The sequence below is a fragment of the Syngnathus scovelli genome, chromosome 8 (assembly GCF_024217435.2).
Source record: "Syngnathus scovelli strain Florida chromosome 8, RoL_Ssco_1.2, whole genome shotgun sequence".
Classification (NCBI taxonomy): Eukaryota; Metazoa; Chordata; class Actinopteri; order Syngnathiformes; family Syngnathidae; genus Syngnathus; species Syngnathus scovelli.
The window spans coordinates 8,520,809-8,536,285 of NC_090854.1; the positions used below are offsets into that span (position 1 = coordinate 8,520,809).

Here is a 15,477-nt window from a genome sequence, read left to right on the forward strand (position 1 = left end):
CACTGAAGCAACCGTGCTTGCCGAGTCAGCACTTTAAGCCTCCTGTAGTGCTTGCGATGATTAAAATGTCACATTGATTTGGGCAATCATGCATATTAACCAGTTGAAAACATGGTTCATCTACAAATCAATACAAAACACATTTTGATGAATAACTGGACTTGCCTTTGAAGTCCAATCACGGCTTTCACTGAAGAATTAAACAGAGAAATGGTGAGACAGGCTCTTGCTTAAAATTTGGACAGACAGCCTAAATAATCTTGGTGATCCATGCTCGGTCTTTACACTATGTCTGACCTCGGGTACAGGCAAATGCGTGTGCCTGCTTGTGTAATTGATAAACACTAAACCCGCCTGCGGCCATAATAAACGATGGTTTAGTTATGTAAATCCTCTGAGAAATAAGTCTTTTTTTTTTTTTTTTTAGAGGGGAATTTAAAAGAGACGAATGTCAAACCAATTTCTCACTCAAGTGCAGATTTGTTTAACTACAATTGTAATCCCGACACTTCAGTCATTGAGTTGGATTGCACAGGATTCAAATCATGACATTATTCACAGCTGTCTTTTATTTGAATGTGCACGACAGATGACGACCTTTCATAAATTACAAAAGACTTTTTCAATTGATAAATTTGTATACATTGAAAAGCAACTGGAGCAGCAATCTGCACGTTAAAAAAAAAAAAAAAAATGCAGTTGGCGCCGTTGCGGGTGTGAACACTCCAATCACCGTTAATCAAAGCGGGTCCTGCATTCCCGCACAGTCTTTGGATGTTGCATTTATATTTTTGTTCAGTGTATCACATATTAATAGTCGGCCTCTTCTTTCTCTTTCAGGTATAAATGGGAACGCTACAGCTGGATTAATTTTTCAGCTGCTTTGCACTGCAATGCAAAAAGCATCACACCTTTGTCAAAGAATCTATTAGATGCAATTCATGTCAAACTGCACACGAGAGAAGCTCAATGCTGCCTTCCTAGGTGCACATGGACAGATGGCCTTTTAAAATCCAAACACACTTAAATGCAGCATAATGCCTTCCAAAGTCTCCTGTCTCTACATCCTGACAGTGGTGTGCTGGGCAAGCGCTCTGTGGTACTTGAGTTTATCTCGACCCACGTCCACTTATGTGGGCCACATCTCTCTGCCGATACGCAAGACGGTGAAAGCGGCCAAAAACACCACCTTCAGCAACATCCGTGCACGGCCGCTCAACGCGCACGCCTACGACTTTGTCATCAACGAGCCCGACAAGTGCAAAGACGATGCTCCCTTCCTGGTCGTCCTCATCAGCACCACTCACAAGGAGTTCGACGCCCGCCAGGCCATCCGCGAGACCTGGGGAGACGAGAGCGCCTTCACCGACCTGCGAATCCTCATCATCTTCCTCCTGGGGAGGAACACGGAACCCGTCCTCAACCAGATGGTGGAGCAGGAGAGCCAGATCTTCCACGACATCGTGGTGGAGGACTTCATCGACTCGTACCACAATCTCACCCTCAAGACTATAATGGGCATGCGTTGGGTGGCGACCTTCTGTCCCAAAGCTCAGTACGTCATGAAGACCGACACTGACGTCTTTGTCAACATGGACAACCTTATTTACAAACTCCTCAAACCTATTGCCAAGCCCAGAAAGAGATACTTCACTGGCTCCGTCATCCACGGGGGGCCCATAAGGGACATGCGTAATAAGTGGTACATGTCCAGAGACTTGTACCCAGAGAACAAGTACCCGCCGTTCTGCTCGGGTACCGGCTACGTTTTCTCGTCGGACATGGCCGAGCTCATCTTCAAGACTTCGCAGCACACCAGATTGTTGCACCTGGAAGACGTTTACGTGGGCTTGTGTTTGCGCAAGCTAGGTATCCACCCTTTCCAGAACACCGGCTTCAACCACTGGAAGATGGCCTACAGTCTGTGCAGATACAGACGAGTCATCACCGTCCACCAGATCTCCCCCGATGAGATGCACCGCATTTGGAATGACATGTTCAGCAAAAAGCACCTGAAATGTTAAACATATCCCATGACAATTGAATATGATGTTGAAAGTCTCGGTAGAAGAGGGGAAGCCGTTCGGGTCAGCAGCAGTCGGACGAATCCATATTTTATTTCATTTTTACGTGTAGAAGTTCCAGGTACTCCAATATTTGTATACACATAATGTTGACCTAGTCCAATCAATAAGCAGCTCACCTCTCTTCTTCCTCGGCTCACTCACATCAAAATTAATTCGCTCTATGTAATCGGTCGGCAAAAAAGACAAGAGTCATTCAGTGGCCTGGATTAGAATGGAAGCACGAGAGACTTCAGTGTGTTCTTAAGTTTACGATTATGTGAGGATGTCATCATGGCAACGTCTCTCATCTTAATATTCAAAGATGTTTAAATGTCCTTCTCATCGTTCTGTGCCTCACTAAAAAAAGCTTCGGTTGGTTGTATGCTGGCAAATTGAGTTGCTGAGAGCCTTACAGGTAATTGAAAATATCCAGGAGAGTTTTTGTTGATTGCAGAAGCTATTGACATTTTTTTGTGGTTCTCAAGGCCAATGTTTTTGTCATTTTGTTTTGCAGTATTTGAAGCTAATGTGACAGATATTTCACAAAGGGATGTGATGATTTTTTTTTTTTTTTTTTTATATGTATTTCAAAAAGAAATACTTGAATAAAGTTATATTGCTGCTTTTTACCTGATGCTTGTTTGTAGTGCTTCCTTTGGACACATTTCAGAGCAATCTTTTTTTGAAACGCTCGACCGGCCCGCTTTCACACTGTAAAATTAACAAACCAAAACAAACATGTTTAAATAGCAATTTATTGTCACAAACCCCAATCAGTTAGTTACAGGTCATAAACAGGTGAAATATGCTGTCATGGTTACATATACTGTACATAAAAACAAATTATTTAAATTTGAAATTTGGTTATTAGGTAAGATTTTGAACACAACACGTACCGGTAAAAATAATTTAGAGCAACTGCACATTTGAGCGCACAAGATGGGTTCATTGTCATTTCCATATTGTTGCTATTAATTGTCTAGACTGTTTTTTTTTTGTTTTTTTTAATTATTACCAGTGTTTTATTGTGCAGCAGGTCACAGCAATGAAATGAAAGGGGGAGTCTGTGAAAGTAGATAAAAACCAGAGGCAATCACGTCACATCAGCACAGCTGCAGTTATGTGGAATGAACATTTAAAAAAAAAAAAAATATTGGCTCACCACTGAACTTGTCTCCGAGGGCGACGACGGCATCTGCTTGTCGGGTGCAGACACATCTCAGCCCAAAAGTGCATTAACATTAAGATGCTTCGCTTGCCGGACTAACGCGGCGGCGTGTATGAAATGGAAATGGGTAGACTCGGCGGCTCTTTAGTATACGTGTGGTCTCCCTTTGACAATACTGTCGTAGGCACATGAAAATGAACAAGGCACCTTGAGCGTTTTGAAGCATTAACACTGTCGAGACTTGAGCAGCAAATCAACACGCAAGCATACTGTTTTGTTTTGGGGGGGTTTTCCCCCCTACCCTGGACATTCAAGCCTTGTTGTCCATGTTAAGACTACTAGGAAAGGTTATTAGGGCAACACTGAAAATGAATTATCATGGTAAAGACTGCTAATACTAGAACTAGTTTTCATCTTAGAATATTAACAAAATGTGTAATTTTGCAAAAAATAAAGATATAAAATGTACAAAATTTGATGTTTGGGCACAAAAAAGTTAAATATTATCAATATATAATTTAATCACAGTTGGCTTCGTTGGCCCTTTAATACATATTTGATGCCAATTTAAGTTTTTTTTTTCTTGCAGCACATCCGGTTTTCAAAATATTGGAATTTCCTGCTTTTGATGTGTGACCAACAAAAGTGGATTATAATTCCTAGTTATGACATTCCAGAAAAATTCCACCTCTTTGAATAATATTATGTAAACCTGATTTGTGTGAGAAAAAAAAAAAACGAGGGCAGATTTTGAATCAGAGTAAAAAATTAATCGATTCAAAAATTTTAGTAAAATATAATTGAGGGGAAAGTCATAGTAGTGAGAATTGAGACGTCGCATTATATCTGAAGAGAACTATTGAGTTACAGTCCTGCAAGCAATTTGGCAATTTCGTATTTGTGAAATGTTTATAAATAAGAACTTAATTGTCACAATTCTTTTCACTGTGTGCCCTAATACTCCTTTCATAGAATACAATCCTTTGTCTTTTTCATTAAAGACATTCATTGTGTTACTGTGAAAATGTGCTTGACAGGAGAAACACGACGAATCGCGTGATTTGAGCTTTTGGAAAGCATATCAAAGAAATTTCTTTTTTTGGCAGAAGGGGGGAGAAAAAAAATCTAATAAATAAGAGCTTTGAGGGAACACCAGAGGTAACGTGATGTAAAAAATAAAATAAATAAAAACATTCAAAGCTACATTTCAAAATCACCTTCTTTCACATCCTGAGTAGGTTTCCTGGGCTTCATCCTGATCCCTGTTCGTGAGCTGGGCGGAGGAACGCAGGGAAGTTTGGTGCTCGGGTAGGGTGTGTGTGTGTGTGTGTGTGTGGGGGGGGGGGGGGGGGGGGGGGGGGGGGGGGGGGTTAGGGGTGTTGCTGGAGGGAGGATGTTTGCTGGAAGTGGCGCTTTTTTTTTTTTTTTTTTGCTCCTCAGCCCGTCTACCCTGAACACGTCCGTCTCACCCGCTTGAGGCATGAAGAGAGCATCAGCTAAGACTCAGCTGCGCAAAACCGATTAGCTTCACCTCGTCCGGGAGCTCCGTGTCGTCACAGCAGGAGGCCTGCAAGGAAGGGAAAGGGAAAAAAAAAAATCAGTGATGGGGTCAATAAGCTCCATGGAAATAAATATGTTTGATTTTATAGACGGGAGCCGACTCGCAACGTCGCTTCTTCATAGGCGACAGCTAACGACATCTGTAAAATCCAAAATATTGAGACGATGGTTCTAATACTCCTGGAATATGCAGTCGGCATGTGATGTGCTCATAAATTTTAGTATAGATCAATCGAGGTTTTTCCAACATGGAACATTTTATAGACTTATTTTAAAGGCTCCCAAGCTGGCTGCATTGGCCAGCCGCCGCTGCTTCTTTTCTTCTTCTAGAAGAAAACAAAACTTGATTAAGGGCCACTGTCTAAACGATGCACCAATTTACTGATGCAATAATTAATCGTGTGCCTGCAAAGTTTTCAAGTCTTCTCGCTCAACATCAGCCCTCACTAAAACTCCTTTGACCAAACAGGGAGTGCTCCAGGTCTCAAATCTTGCGTGAAGATTAATTATCATTTGTGCTTTGCAGGGTGAGATGTGGATCAAAGTATTAAATAGACTATAGCTAAACTAAGCATGTTTAATTAAACCATACAACTGGGCATTATCTTTATAAAAGCAGAATTTTGTACGGCGTACAGCTTTAGTCTTTGACCTGATTTGCACTAAACGTTTGTGTGCATCTGGCTGGTCCGCTTGCTTGCATTCTGCTGATGAGCAGAAGCGAGACGACCGAGTGTTACGTATACGCTCGTACATAATTAGCATGCACGGTAAAGCCAGTCACATTACCGATTGCATAAATATCATTAAAGGATCTTTAATGGACCATTAAAAAAAAAGATGATTTTAAAAAGGCTTCATTCACAGCATGCAATTAGTCTTTAAACGCCCTGGCGCCTTGCTGTGCTTATGGAAGAACAGCCGAGAAAAGAGTGTAAACAGTGTGTAGGCTCTGCAAAGCTAGCGCTAATTAGTGGTGGGCATAGGCAGTTAAAAAGTTGTGTGTGGGAGATGGCATGGCATGGCAAAAACATTTTCCTTGGTCCTGGTCATAAAAGGCTACAAACGTTAGCAAACAATAGATCTTAGCTAAAATGCTCATGATGTGTCACGCGCCTACATTTTTTTTAACGATTGTAAATAGATGGTTAAAAATGCTGGACCTGTGTTGAGTCCGTTTTGTTTTTCCTGCACATATCCTGCGGTCACATACCCTCTCAGCATTTTTAAACAACAATCTGTTTATAGTCGCCTCAGCGGGATTGTCAGCCATCAATCACGAGCAAACTCACCAGCTTAAAGGTCAATACTTTGTAGGTAGTTGGGTCATCTACAATCTTTTGAAGGTTAGCAGCAACTGGAAGCGCAAGACGACACAAATGTCAGATGCCAAACAAAACGCAATTGAAAAGTACAAGAAAACCAAATACCGGTAACCACGTCGTGTCCGTTGACAAGACCGGCGGAGAACAACTCCTGGGAAACTCCATCGGCCGTGTCTAGCGAGAGCATAAAAAAAAATATATATACTGCAGTCATTTTCAATTCACATACGCACAATAAAAACATCGACGTCTGCTCGCACCTCGTCCGGGAGTGAATTCAAAACGGATGTCGTTCAGTTCCTTTTTGGAGTTCCTGAAAGGAGAAGACGCAACAATTTCAATAATGACATTGCAATAGTAGATTTGAGTCAGGTAAGGACGCCCGGGTAGCAAACACACTTCACATACATTTAATACAAAAAGACAATAATATGTTTCTCACGTTGCCTGGGGGATTTTATAGAGGCTAATGGACAGAAAGTGAGGCTGAGCAGGATTACTGTGTTAAGTGGCGTGCCGCAGAAAAGAGACATGATGTGAAGCACGGCGTAATGCTCTGATAGGCCGGCCCAAAGAGCGGCTCATTATTTGCGCTCTTTAAGGAGGATGGGGGGGATGAGTGTAGAATAACAATGGTGTTGTTTCAGAAAGGCGCTAAAGAAATACACAAGCTGAACTCGATAATTTGAATGATTGCAAATAAACTGAATGATGTCGAGTTGATGTTACAAAATTACAGCTGTTCATTTGAATACATTTCTTTGACCAATCAAATTGATTTAATTTCATATTTTGGATATATATTCCTCAAATGAATTTTTAGGTTACTACAATGGAACTGAAACAAGCAATTCTTTTCTTTCTACTACGCCTCGCAAAGCTTTGTGGTAAATTATTTGGATCATACATTAATATCTGAAAGGTCACATCCACAGTGGTACATTTTCCACATCATGTCTGCCTCTGCTCTCTAAATCTAAAAAATACATGCAAATGTCACATCTTGATGAAACAACGGAATCAATTTGGAGATCTGCTGCTTTTTTTTTTCGCTCTGGGCTGCAAATGAGAACTGATATCCTCAGCCGTATATTATTTTTCAAAGTCGTGACAACGAGATTCTCGAGAGGGCTTTAGTGCCTTCACAAAGGACACAAAAAAAGCCTGAATTAGAGGCAAGTGAAATGACAAGAAGCCAATTATACAGCGACAAGTATCTCAGTCAGTCCCTTGATATTATCATACGTCAGGCTAAGCGGGTGCGACTCCCTCAGCAGTCGAGACCAAATTAGCAACCGTTTTGCTCCCACAAATACCATTAGTGTCAAGGAAGCTTTCTTAGAAAATGCCACAAACCTACAATGTTCCTAAACTTATGTAAATGATCCGATTCATATTAAAATTACACAGCGGGTAAAGCAAAGAAAGTACAGTAACACGTTTTATCAGACTTTATATGTTGACAATCCGCCAGTAAATATTTTTTTTTCACAGTCAAGAGTCGCGAATAGCAGAGATTTGCGAGCAGCCGGTTCACCTTGTCACATCCTGACAAGTGCTATGTTAGCAATTACGGTGAGACAAGACCTTCGGGTGTCAATGTAAGCGGATTGCTGCGAACACGCCGTTCCATCGGGGAACCCGCGGCGGCCTTTCACCTACCCAGATAACGCGCGCCAACACCCTCGAAAATGCCTCTCTGTTTTTGTGTCTGCACTACATTTGAGAACTTCCTCATTGTTTGAGCAGTGAACCGCATGCCAAAGAGTGAAATAGTGTTTAGTCATCTACTGTTTTTTTTTTTTTTCCCCTTCACTTCACAATGCAATAGCGATTGTGTTTCCTTACATGTTATTTTTGGAAATGCATGAAATGTCTTACCTTAGTCGCAGGACCAGGTTCACAGCACCGTGAATGTAGAGCGAATCCCCAAATGGCTCCACCTGAATGTGAACATGTGAGATGAGGAGCTGATACACAAAACAATTGAGCAAATGTACTCCATTTTATTATTTTTTTTCTATTTGTATGATCTTTACAGCTTTGTGTCACATGTGATTTGATTTACAGACGCAAAAAAAAAATCCTCGTGGACGAGGCTTGCTGTGAAACTCTAATCGTACTATTCGAGGTAGAAAATGCCATGTGATGGCGAGCAGCACCGGATGGGAGCGCGAGACGCCACCCCAAATCTGCTGTCGTTCATTTTGAAAATGACAAAGCCTTTGGAAATGGGGCATAATAGCGGTGAGAATTTACAGTCAGGCAGACTGTGACTTGTTGAGTGCATCCCTCACACGTGCATGTGTTAATGTACGCAAAAAACGGTAAGGTCACAAAGGAGAGCAGCTGCCGCATGCGGCATGCAATCCCTCACCTGGGGATGTTGGATGGATAAGCCATCAAAAGGAACATTCTTGACATTCTCCTCATTCTGCAAGCCACAAAAGAATAAGAGCTGTGAAAATGTGACACACGCCAATCACGTAAGGCTTGTCCGGTGAAAGGAAACATGCTCATTTATCCATGCTGTCTTTTCACCAGAATGCAAAGCAGTGTACATGTTTTGGAAAGAAAAAAAAAAAGTCAACTTACTACTTTGGAGTCGTTCTTGACCCGCCGTGACTGCATGGAACAAAAAAAGCAGAAGAAATGTTGGTCCAATTATTACCACTGACAAGTTAGCCTTGTTTGCATTTGTTTTTTGTTTTTTTTCCTCGCTTTGTTTGTGCGCAGCCACTTTTGTGACTACTTCCAATAATTTTCCACTTCCCAATTAATTTTGGTGTGAAAGCAGATAGATAATGACATCATTAAAGGATTTGAAAAATCTGGTGGAGACGAGCAAAAAAACGCAGTCTGTGCACAGGGGAGCCAAATTGACACTTCAACTGGATGTGAACCAGATTGCTCGTATGGCCCCAAAATCCCATTTTGCACTTTCAAACACATCTGTCAGATCAGATCAGGTTGCAAATTGTTACGCTTCTGCAGAATGTCATCTTTTTTTCTCTCTCCCCCTTGGATGTGGATGAAAACGCCTTTTAGCTTATTAATTTATTCGATTTGAAGCCATTCACTCATTGATTGTGCAGGTGACAAATGTTAAGTCCTTTGAGAACGGCGCGCACTTGAGTGCTCGTTTCCAATTTGTTAAGTGGATTTCAGACGGAGATTAGATGCTCCTGTCAAATTATACGAGTGGAATCACAAAACTGACACCAAACGGGGCACAGAATCCGCTGCGTTGTGCGTTTTTTTTTTTTTTTTCAAACAACTGAAGATTTAATCCTAATTACCCTGCCCTGGTTCACCGCCGCCTTGCCTTCCTCGCTGCCTTCGTCCAGCTCGTCATCGCTCCACTCCCAGTCGCCGTCTTCCGTCTTGTGCAGATGACCGCTGGAGCCCGGGACCCGCCTCACCTACATCGTGGCAAAGTACATTTGGTCAAAATGTTATTGCCATCGCCGAATTATTTCAAAGGCAAGTCAAACTTCATACAGTATGTCAGATTCTTAGTACAACGAATAGAGCAAAACCAGTATCAGATATTCAACTCGGGGCCAATAGTGATGCACATTCCACTGCTACATATCATAGCATAACACAACAAAGCTTGGCGACCATTCAAGACGAGAGCGAGGCGAGCAGCAGTTGGCTCATAAAAGCAGCGTGCGGTCCAGTCAGATATGTTACAATGTTGCAGGCAGTGAAAAAAAACCGAAGCGACGAGCAGCGGCTGGAGGCAACCATAAAGTTAAAGAGGCTCTCTACCCCTCAGGTGCTGCCAGCTACAATTTCCAAACCTGACATAGAACCCAGAGTTCTGGGGCCTTGAGCAAAACAGACACAGATAGAGTCTCGGTGGATTTTCCTGACTGACGTTCACATCAGAAAGATCCATGCTGCAAGAAAAATACACCATTTCTCATTTTAGGTTGGAACAACCTTGTAACACTGTTTGATGTGACGTCATCTTGTGCTTTACTTGCTACAAGACAGCCTTAACATTGTGAGAACATAGTGGCTTGGTGCAATGCTGCCCTCTACTGGTTACTCAGTGCAAGACCACCTACATGGATACGTAATTCCTACGTCTTGCAAACACTTTGAAATGAATATACTTAAGATGATTTTCTTTCAAGTTGTGTTCCGGTCCCTTTGTATCACGTAACCAACGACATAAGAGCTGCCTGTCCTCTCTTAGACCCCTATGGCACTTGTTTTTCCCCGAGAGTAGGAATGCGTGCGCTTCCCATGAATATGGAAAACCAAAACAGGGGAGGGCAGACCACAAGGGTGAAAAACAGAGTAAATATCGTGTTCCCTCCTAGAAGGAAAGGGAAGGGCATTCAAGGTGCTTGCGGGACTGGCTGCACTGACTGAATGAATGGATCACAAAAGTCACCCCCATATTGGGATGATAATGTTCCGTCGCCTGTCGCTGCAAGCTTTGTAATATCTGCAATATTTGCCGAGTATGCAGGTAGTGACGTTCGTCAAATCAGCACAAAAAGTCGTTAGCTTTGTATTTGACTCACTTTGTAGACTTTGCATGACATCACTTGTGGCGATATAACGTTATTTTTGTTTTTTTTTGAACCAATCAGGATTCAAATATCAATGCACAAAATTCGGCCATCGTTACGAGGCAGCAGTCTCGATGCTCGCCCCTCGCCTCCCCTTTTATTGGATTTCCTGCGTTCATGTCATCCACAACGGCAACGACGCTCTCCAGGACGGATGCCCTCCATTGACTCCGAAACGTGTCAGTGTTTTTCCATCCCTGCACTTACCCCACTCTGCCTCCCGGCAATAAGCCTCTGCTGACCGACAAGGCCAACTCTTAGATAAAGCCGATACGATGTGAAGCCGTGTCTGAAAACTGCGCTTACTGAGAGCGAAGATCAAGTTACCAAGCAAGCTTGTTCTTTCGTAGTATACCGTTTCATTTAAACCATTTGATTCCCGGCAGACTGGCTCAGCTCAGAACACACGTCAGTACATCTCCACTGTGTGAGTCTTTTGCGACACAAACCCATATTTTCACGCTATCGGCAAAACAGTTTGGGCATTAAGTGTTTGAGGTGTTACATGGGCATCGCTGGTGTTGACTGTAAATGCAACATTGCGATGGAGGGACTCGGCTCAATCCCGGCAGTCGCATACAATTTGCTGTTTGGTCAATAACGGTTATTTTACAGAGAAGTGCAAGTGTCAACATACCCTCTTTGCTCTTTGGGATATGTTGGGAGCACGGCACAGGAGTTTCTCAACCAGATATTCTTTGTTCTGCGTGTGACAAAAATGCAGACCATCAGCATTTAAAAACTGACTATATACTTTGCTAATCTTTACGAGGGAAAATAAATTTAGAACTACCTTTGCCTTTTGGAAAAATTTACTCTTCAAGAGTTCTGCGGCCGCAGGCCTGGAGAGAACAATTGTTGGAATGTATTAAGAAAAGACTTCACAGCAAAAGTTTTAGTTAAAAGCCCTCCTCGGAGACTTCCACTTGACAACCAAACGCCAGACTAACCTTTTGGCGGGATCCTTCTGAAGGCACATGGAGATTAGCTTCCGAAAGGATTTACCATACTTCTTGAGCATTTCCTTGTCCTCGACGCCAGTCTCCAGAGTAGGCGGATCGTTCTGCAGCGTCAACATTAAGACCTAAACAAACGGCACAAATACTTGTCATCTGTAGCGATGACAACAAAGGTCACGCAGGAAACAGTTTTTTTTTACAGGAACTGCTGTGCGAAGTAAAAAAAAATAAAATAAAAAAAAAGCAAGTTCCTCAAAAGTTTTTGTTCCTGGTTAACAAAGGGAGAAAGCACACATAGTTCCTTGCGATGAAACTTCACGACACCATGGCAAAGGGAAATACAGAGAGTCCGGTTATAGATGCACAACACCAACCTTCATAGGTGGGTAGCGGTGATAGGGCGCAGAACCCGTTGCTAGTTCTATGGCCGTTATTCCAAAGCTCCAAATGTCTGCTTTGAAATCGTAACCTCGTACCTGTGGCGACAGAAGTTTGAAAATATGGAATATGCATAGTTGATCCAAGAGTTCATTATGTAATGAAAAGTCAAAGGGAGTCATTCACCTGTTCCATCACCTCTGGTGCCATCCAACATGGCGTGCCCACAAACGTCTTTCGAACTTTGTTTCTCGTCATATCGCCCCCAGTGGCTAGGAATGCACTTACGCCAAAATCTGTAAAAAATAAATAAATTAAAAAAATAAAGGACTACAAAAGCGAATCCTTCATATTTGATAAAAAAAATTAATAAGACCATCGGTCATACATGTGCAACTACACACCTGCGATTTGAACAGAGCCATCTTCTCCCAATAGAATATTTCCGGCTTTCACATCCCTGCGGCCAACCAAACACAAACACACACACACACACACACATACATACATACACACACAGAGAGAAAACATGCGGCAGAGCATTGATTCTTCCATCTGCCGAAATGGGGCCACAAACAGCTTGCCGTCATCGAGATTGTTGCCCAGGGGGCCGATAAAAAAGGTCAAACCAAGTTCGCAGTGACCTTGATGTCCAGGAAGTTACGTCACAAATGCACATCAATAAAGGGAGGTTTACTCTGAACTTCAGACATTTTATGAGAACTTCACATTGGATTTACTGTAATGGTAACAATACATACAAATTGCCCTAACGGCATCAATGGTTAAAAATAGTAAACTAATTATTTTCATCAGAGTGTTACCGGTGGATCTGTCCATTTCGGTGCAGGTAGTCGAGGCCTTCAAGGACTTCTTTCAGGATGGAGGCAATTATTGGCTCCTCGAGATTTTTGTCCTCATCTTTGCTTGTGTGCTTGATAATATCCAGCATAGAGCCTAAGAAGCATAACATACATTCGTACGCTGAACTGTGTTTTTGTGATAAATAAAACAGCAACTGTAAAAATCTAGTCTAAGGAGACAAATGAATGCGCCGAGTCAAAGGGACAAGAATTTAATTAACTTTTTCTACAGCGCCAAGTAGAAACTGAGCACGATTATCATTGAGTTGATTTTTGACAGTTCAGACCAATCAGATTCATCATGTTAAGTGACTCATCAAATTTTGCTCACACATATATGAGAAGAACACATCAGATATATTTTTTTCCCTTAACCAGTATGGAGCTGAATATTAAGTGTCGCCGAGCGGGGGAAGCTTACCTCCACTAAGAAGCTTCATGACTAACCACAGTTCATCCTTCACCACAAAGGATGTATAATAGGTGACAACATTGGGATGGCTGCATTGGCTCATTGCTTGAATTTCTTTCTGTTGGGAGAAAAAAATAAATAATGAACATGTGATTTATCTGTTCCAGAAACCAAGCTTAGATGATCAGAGGAACATTTGGTAAGAAAGCACCAGCACGGCTACAACAGCCCGTATTTATTCGACTCACCAGTAATTCGTCCATGCTGGTCTGGCATTTTTCCAGGTTGATTCTCTTGATGGCAACACGCTCCTGTCTGGGCGAACACAAGGCTGCCTGCACCACCGCTGTGGCCCCGCTACCTGAATCAAAGCAGACCAAGAGCAAATTTAGACTTACAGGAAGAAAAAGGTGACATTGACCATCAAGGTTACTAGAAATCAGGCCATGTTTAGGTGACAGTTGTTCACGTAGGGAGACACTGACTGTGACGCATCGCTTGTCAACTGCGAGTGACAGATAAGCAGAAGTTGTGAACACATGTGATGATGGTGGTTACTAGCTGCTCATGAGAACAGAGGTGGTGCGGGTGGCGCGTGTTCACTGCGATGGGGTCTTTCTTTCGCCCGCCCATTCCAAAGCGCGGCGGACAGCTGTGTTGCTGTTTCTTATCTTGAACGATAAGACATGTCAGCTGGAAGCAGAATGCCTCTGCCAAAAATATTGCAGACACTTCCGTTTGTGCTTGCGGGTATTTATTTGAGGTGCTGTACCTTTATAAACACGCTGATGGGATTGATTGTATTGAATTAGCACGTTATACACGAAGCAGACTTAAAAAAGAAGATAACATGCAAGGTCTGAAGGCAAGAGCTGCGGTTTGGGGAAGATTGCAGAATAAGTACACCTACTCTGAGTGACAGCTGTAATTCTTGGGACTCTTTTGTGATGAAGTAGTGCTCTTCAAAACTATCAACACTCCGCAATGAATGCATGTTATAATTTTGATTAAAAAGGAATAATGTTACTTGTGTTTTATCTTTGTGGATGCATTTGAAGACTGGATGTCAATGGATGTCAATGGATGCCTAGTGGTGAAGCGTTTTTTTTCCCCCTTCAAAAGCCCTTATTGTTAAAAACCCAAAGTCATGACAGGACTTTTTTTAAATTACCAAGCCTCGCTTATATGTGCTGTGCTTAGGAGCGCCTTCAAAGATCAATGCATTGCTGTGTGAAATTAAAAATATCAATATTAACCTTTAGCTCGTTTGACTCTCCCTGCTTGCGTCACTGTCACGTTCAAGTCATAAGGCAAGCACATTGTCCACTTGGTTCCATCACATATAGCAATGATGTCATTTAACGTGCAGCATCTACCACATATATTAGTCATCAAACTTAATAAGTGGGTGCAACGCCACGACTCGGCAACTACAGGAAAGCTGTGAAGTCAACGTGTCACGCATTTTCACTGGGTTCCGTTTGGCCAGTTACACGTGTGATGTAAACCGGTAGCTAGTGATGAGTTACCATCCGCAGTGGCGACTTCACGTGGATGGCAAAAAAAGCCGGTGGGCCTTCCAGTTGGCGTTACGAGCAGCTGGTAATACGCGGATAATGATGGAAATGTGTCCGTGAATAGTTCATAGCCCCCACCTCGACACCCCGCGTTGTACTGACCAATAACTTCCTGTAGCTCGTACGACTCCCTGGTAATTGGCCAGCTAACCGGCGGCGACGGCAGCGGCGGCGGCTGGATGGGGACCCGGGCTTCGCTTTGGTCCGCCATGATGGTGGTGGTGATGCTGCTGCGTGCGCCGGCTATTGCCGCCTCTCGTTGACACCACCAAGCGACAGACACCAAGAGAGACCGAGCGAGATCGAGTCAGCTTTGACCTCCTCTCCTCAGCGAGTGTCAGCTGGCAGCAGCAGCCGAGCAACTGCCGCCTGCGAGGAGAGCAACCCGGAAAATAAAAGGGCTAGTCAAACGCTCGTGCACGAACCAGCGCGTTGCGGTGTTGCCAGATCAGTGACGTTTCCGCAGTTTTTTTTTTTTTTTTTAAGGGATGGCACCCTGTATATAGAAGTGCAGTACAGATACTTGCGTGAACAAATGAAGAAAAAGACTACTACAAGTAGAAATACTGATGTGAAGATA

At 42.8% G+C, this 15,477-nt stretch overlaps 2 protein-coding genes across 3 annotated transcripts in view; one reads left to right on the plus strand and one right to left on the minus strand.

The window, feature by feature from the left end:
- The window catches only part of LOC137839486 (beta-1,3-galactosyltransferase 1-like), a 30,224-nt gene extending 27,524 nt beyond the window's left edge, over positions 1–2,700 (plus strand). For both annotated transcript variants that reach the window (XM_068651530.1, XM_068651531.1), the window contains exon 2: positions 841–2,700. In XM_068651530.1, coding sequence (XP_068507631.1) covers positions 1,038–2,024 — 987 coding nt within the window. In that variant the 5' untranslated portion in view covers positions 841–1,037 and the 3' untranslated portion in view covers positions 2,025–2,700. The remainder of the gene's footprint in view (positions 1–840) is intronic.
- Positions 2,701–2,803: 103 nt separating this feature from the next.
- On the minus strand, positions 2,804–15,324 carry stk39 (serine threonine kinase 39). The gene is made up of 18 exons (XM_049727897.2): positions 15,000–15,324; positions 13,569–13,681; positions 13,330–13,438; positions 12,870–13,002; positions 12,450–12,505; positions 12,232–12,341; positions 12,042–12,143; positions 11,659–11,792; positions 11,502–11,550; positions 11,346–11,411; positions 9,419–9,541; positions 8,715–8,744; positions 8,497–8,553; positions 8,001–8,062; positions 6,380–6,432; positions 6,225–6,293; positions 6,087–6,151; positions 2,804–4,801 (listed from the first exon to the last, which is right to left on the minus strand). The coding sequence occupies exons 1-18, from the start codon at positions 15,106–15,108 to the stop codon at positions 4,727–4,729; spliced, it is 1,515 nt and encodes a 504-aa protein (XP_049583854.1). The 5' UTR covers positions 15,109–15,324; the 3' UTR covers positions 2,804–4,726.
- Between the last annotated feature and the right edge of the window lie 153 nt (positions 15,325–15,477).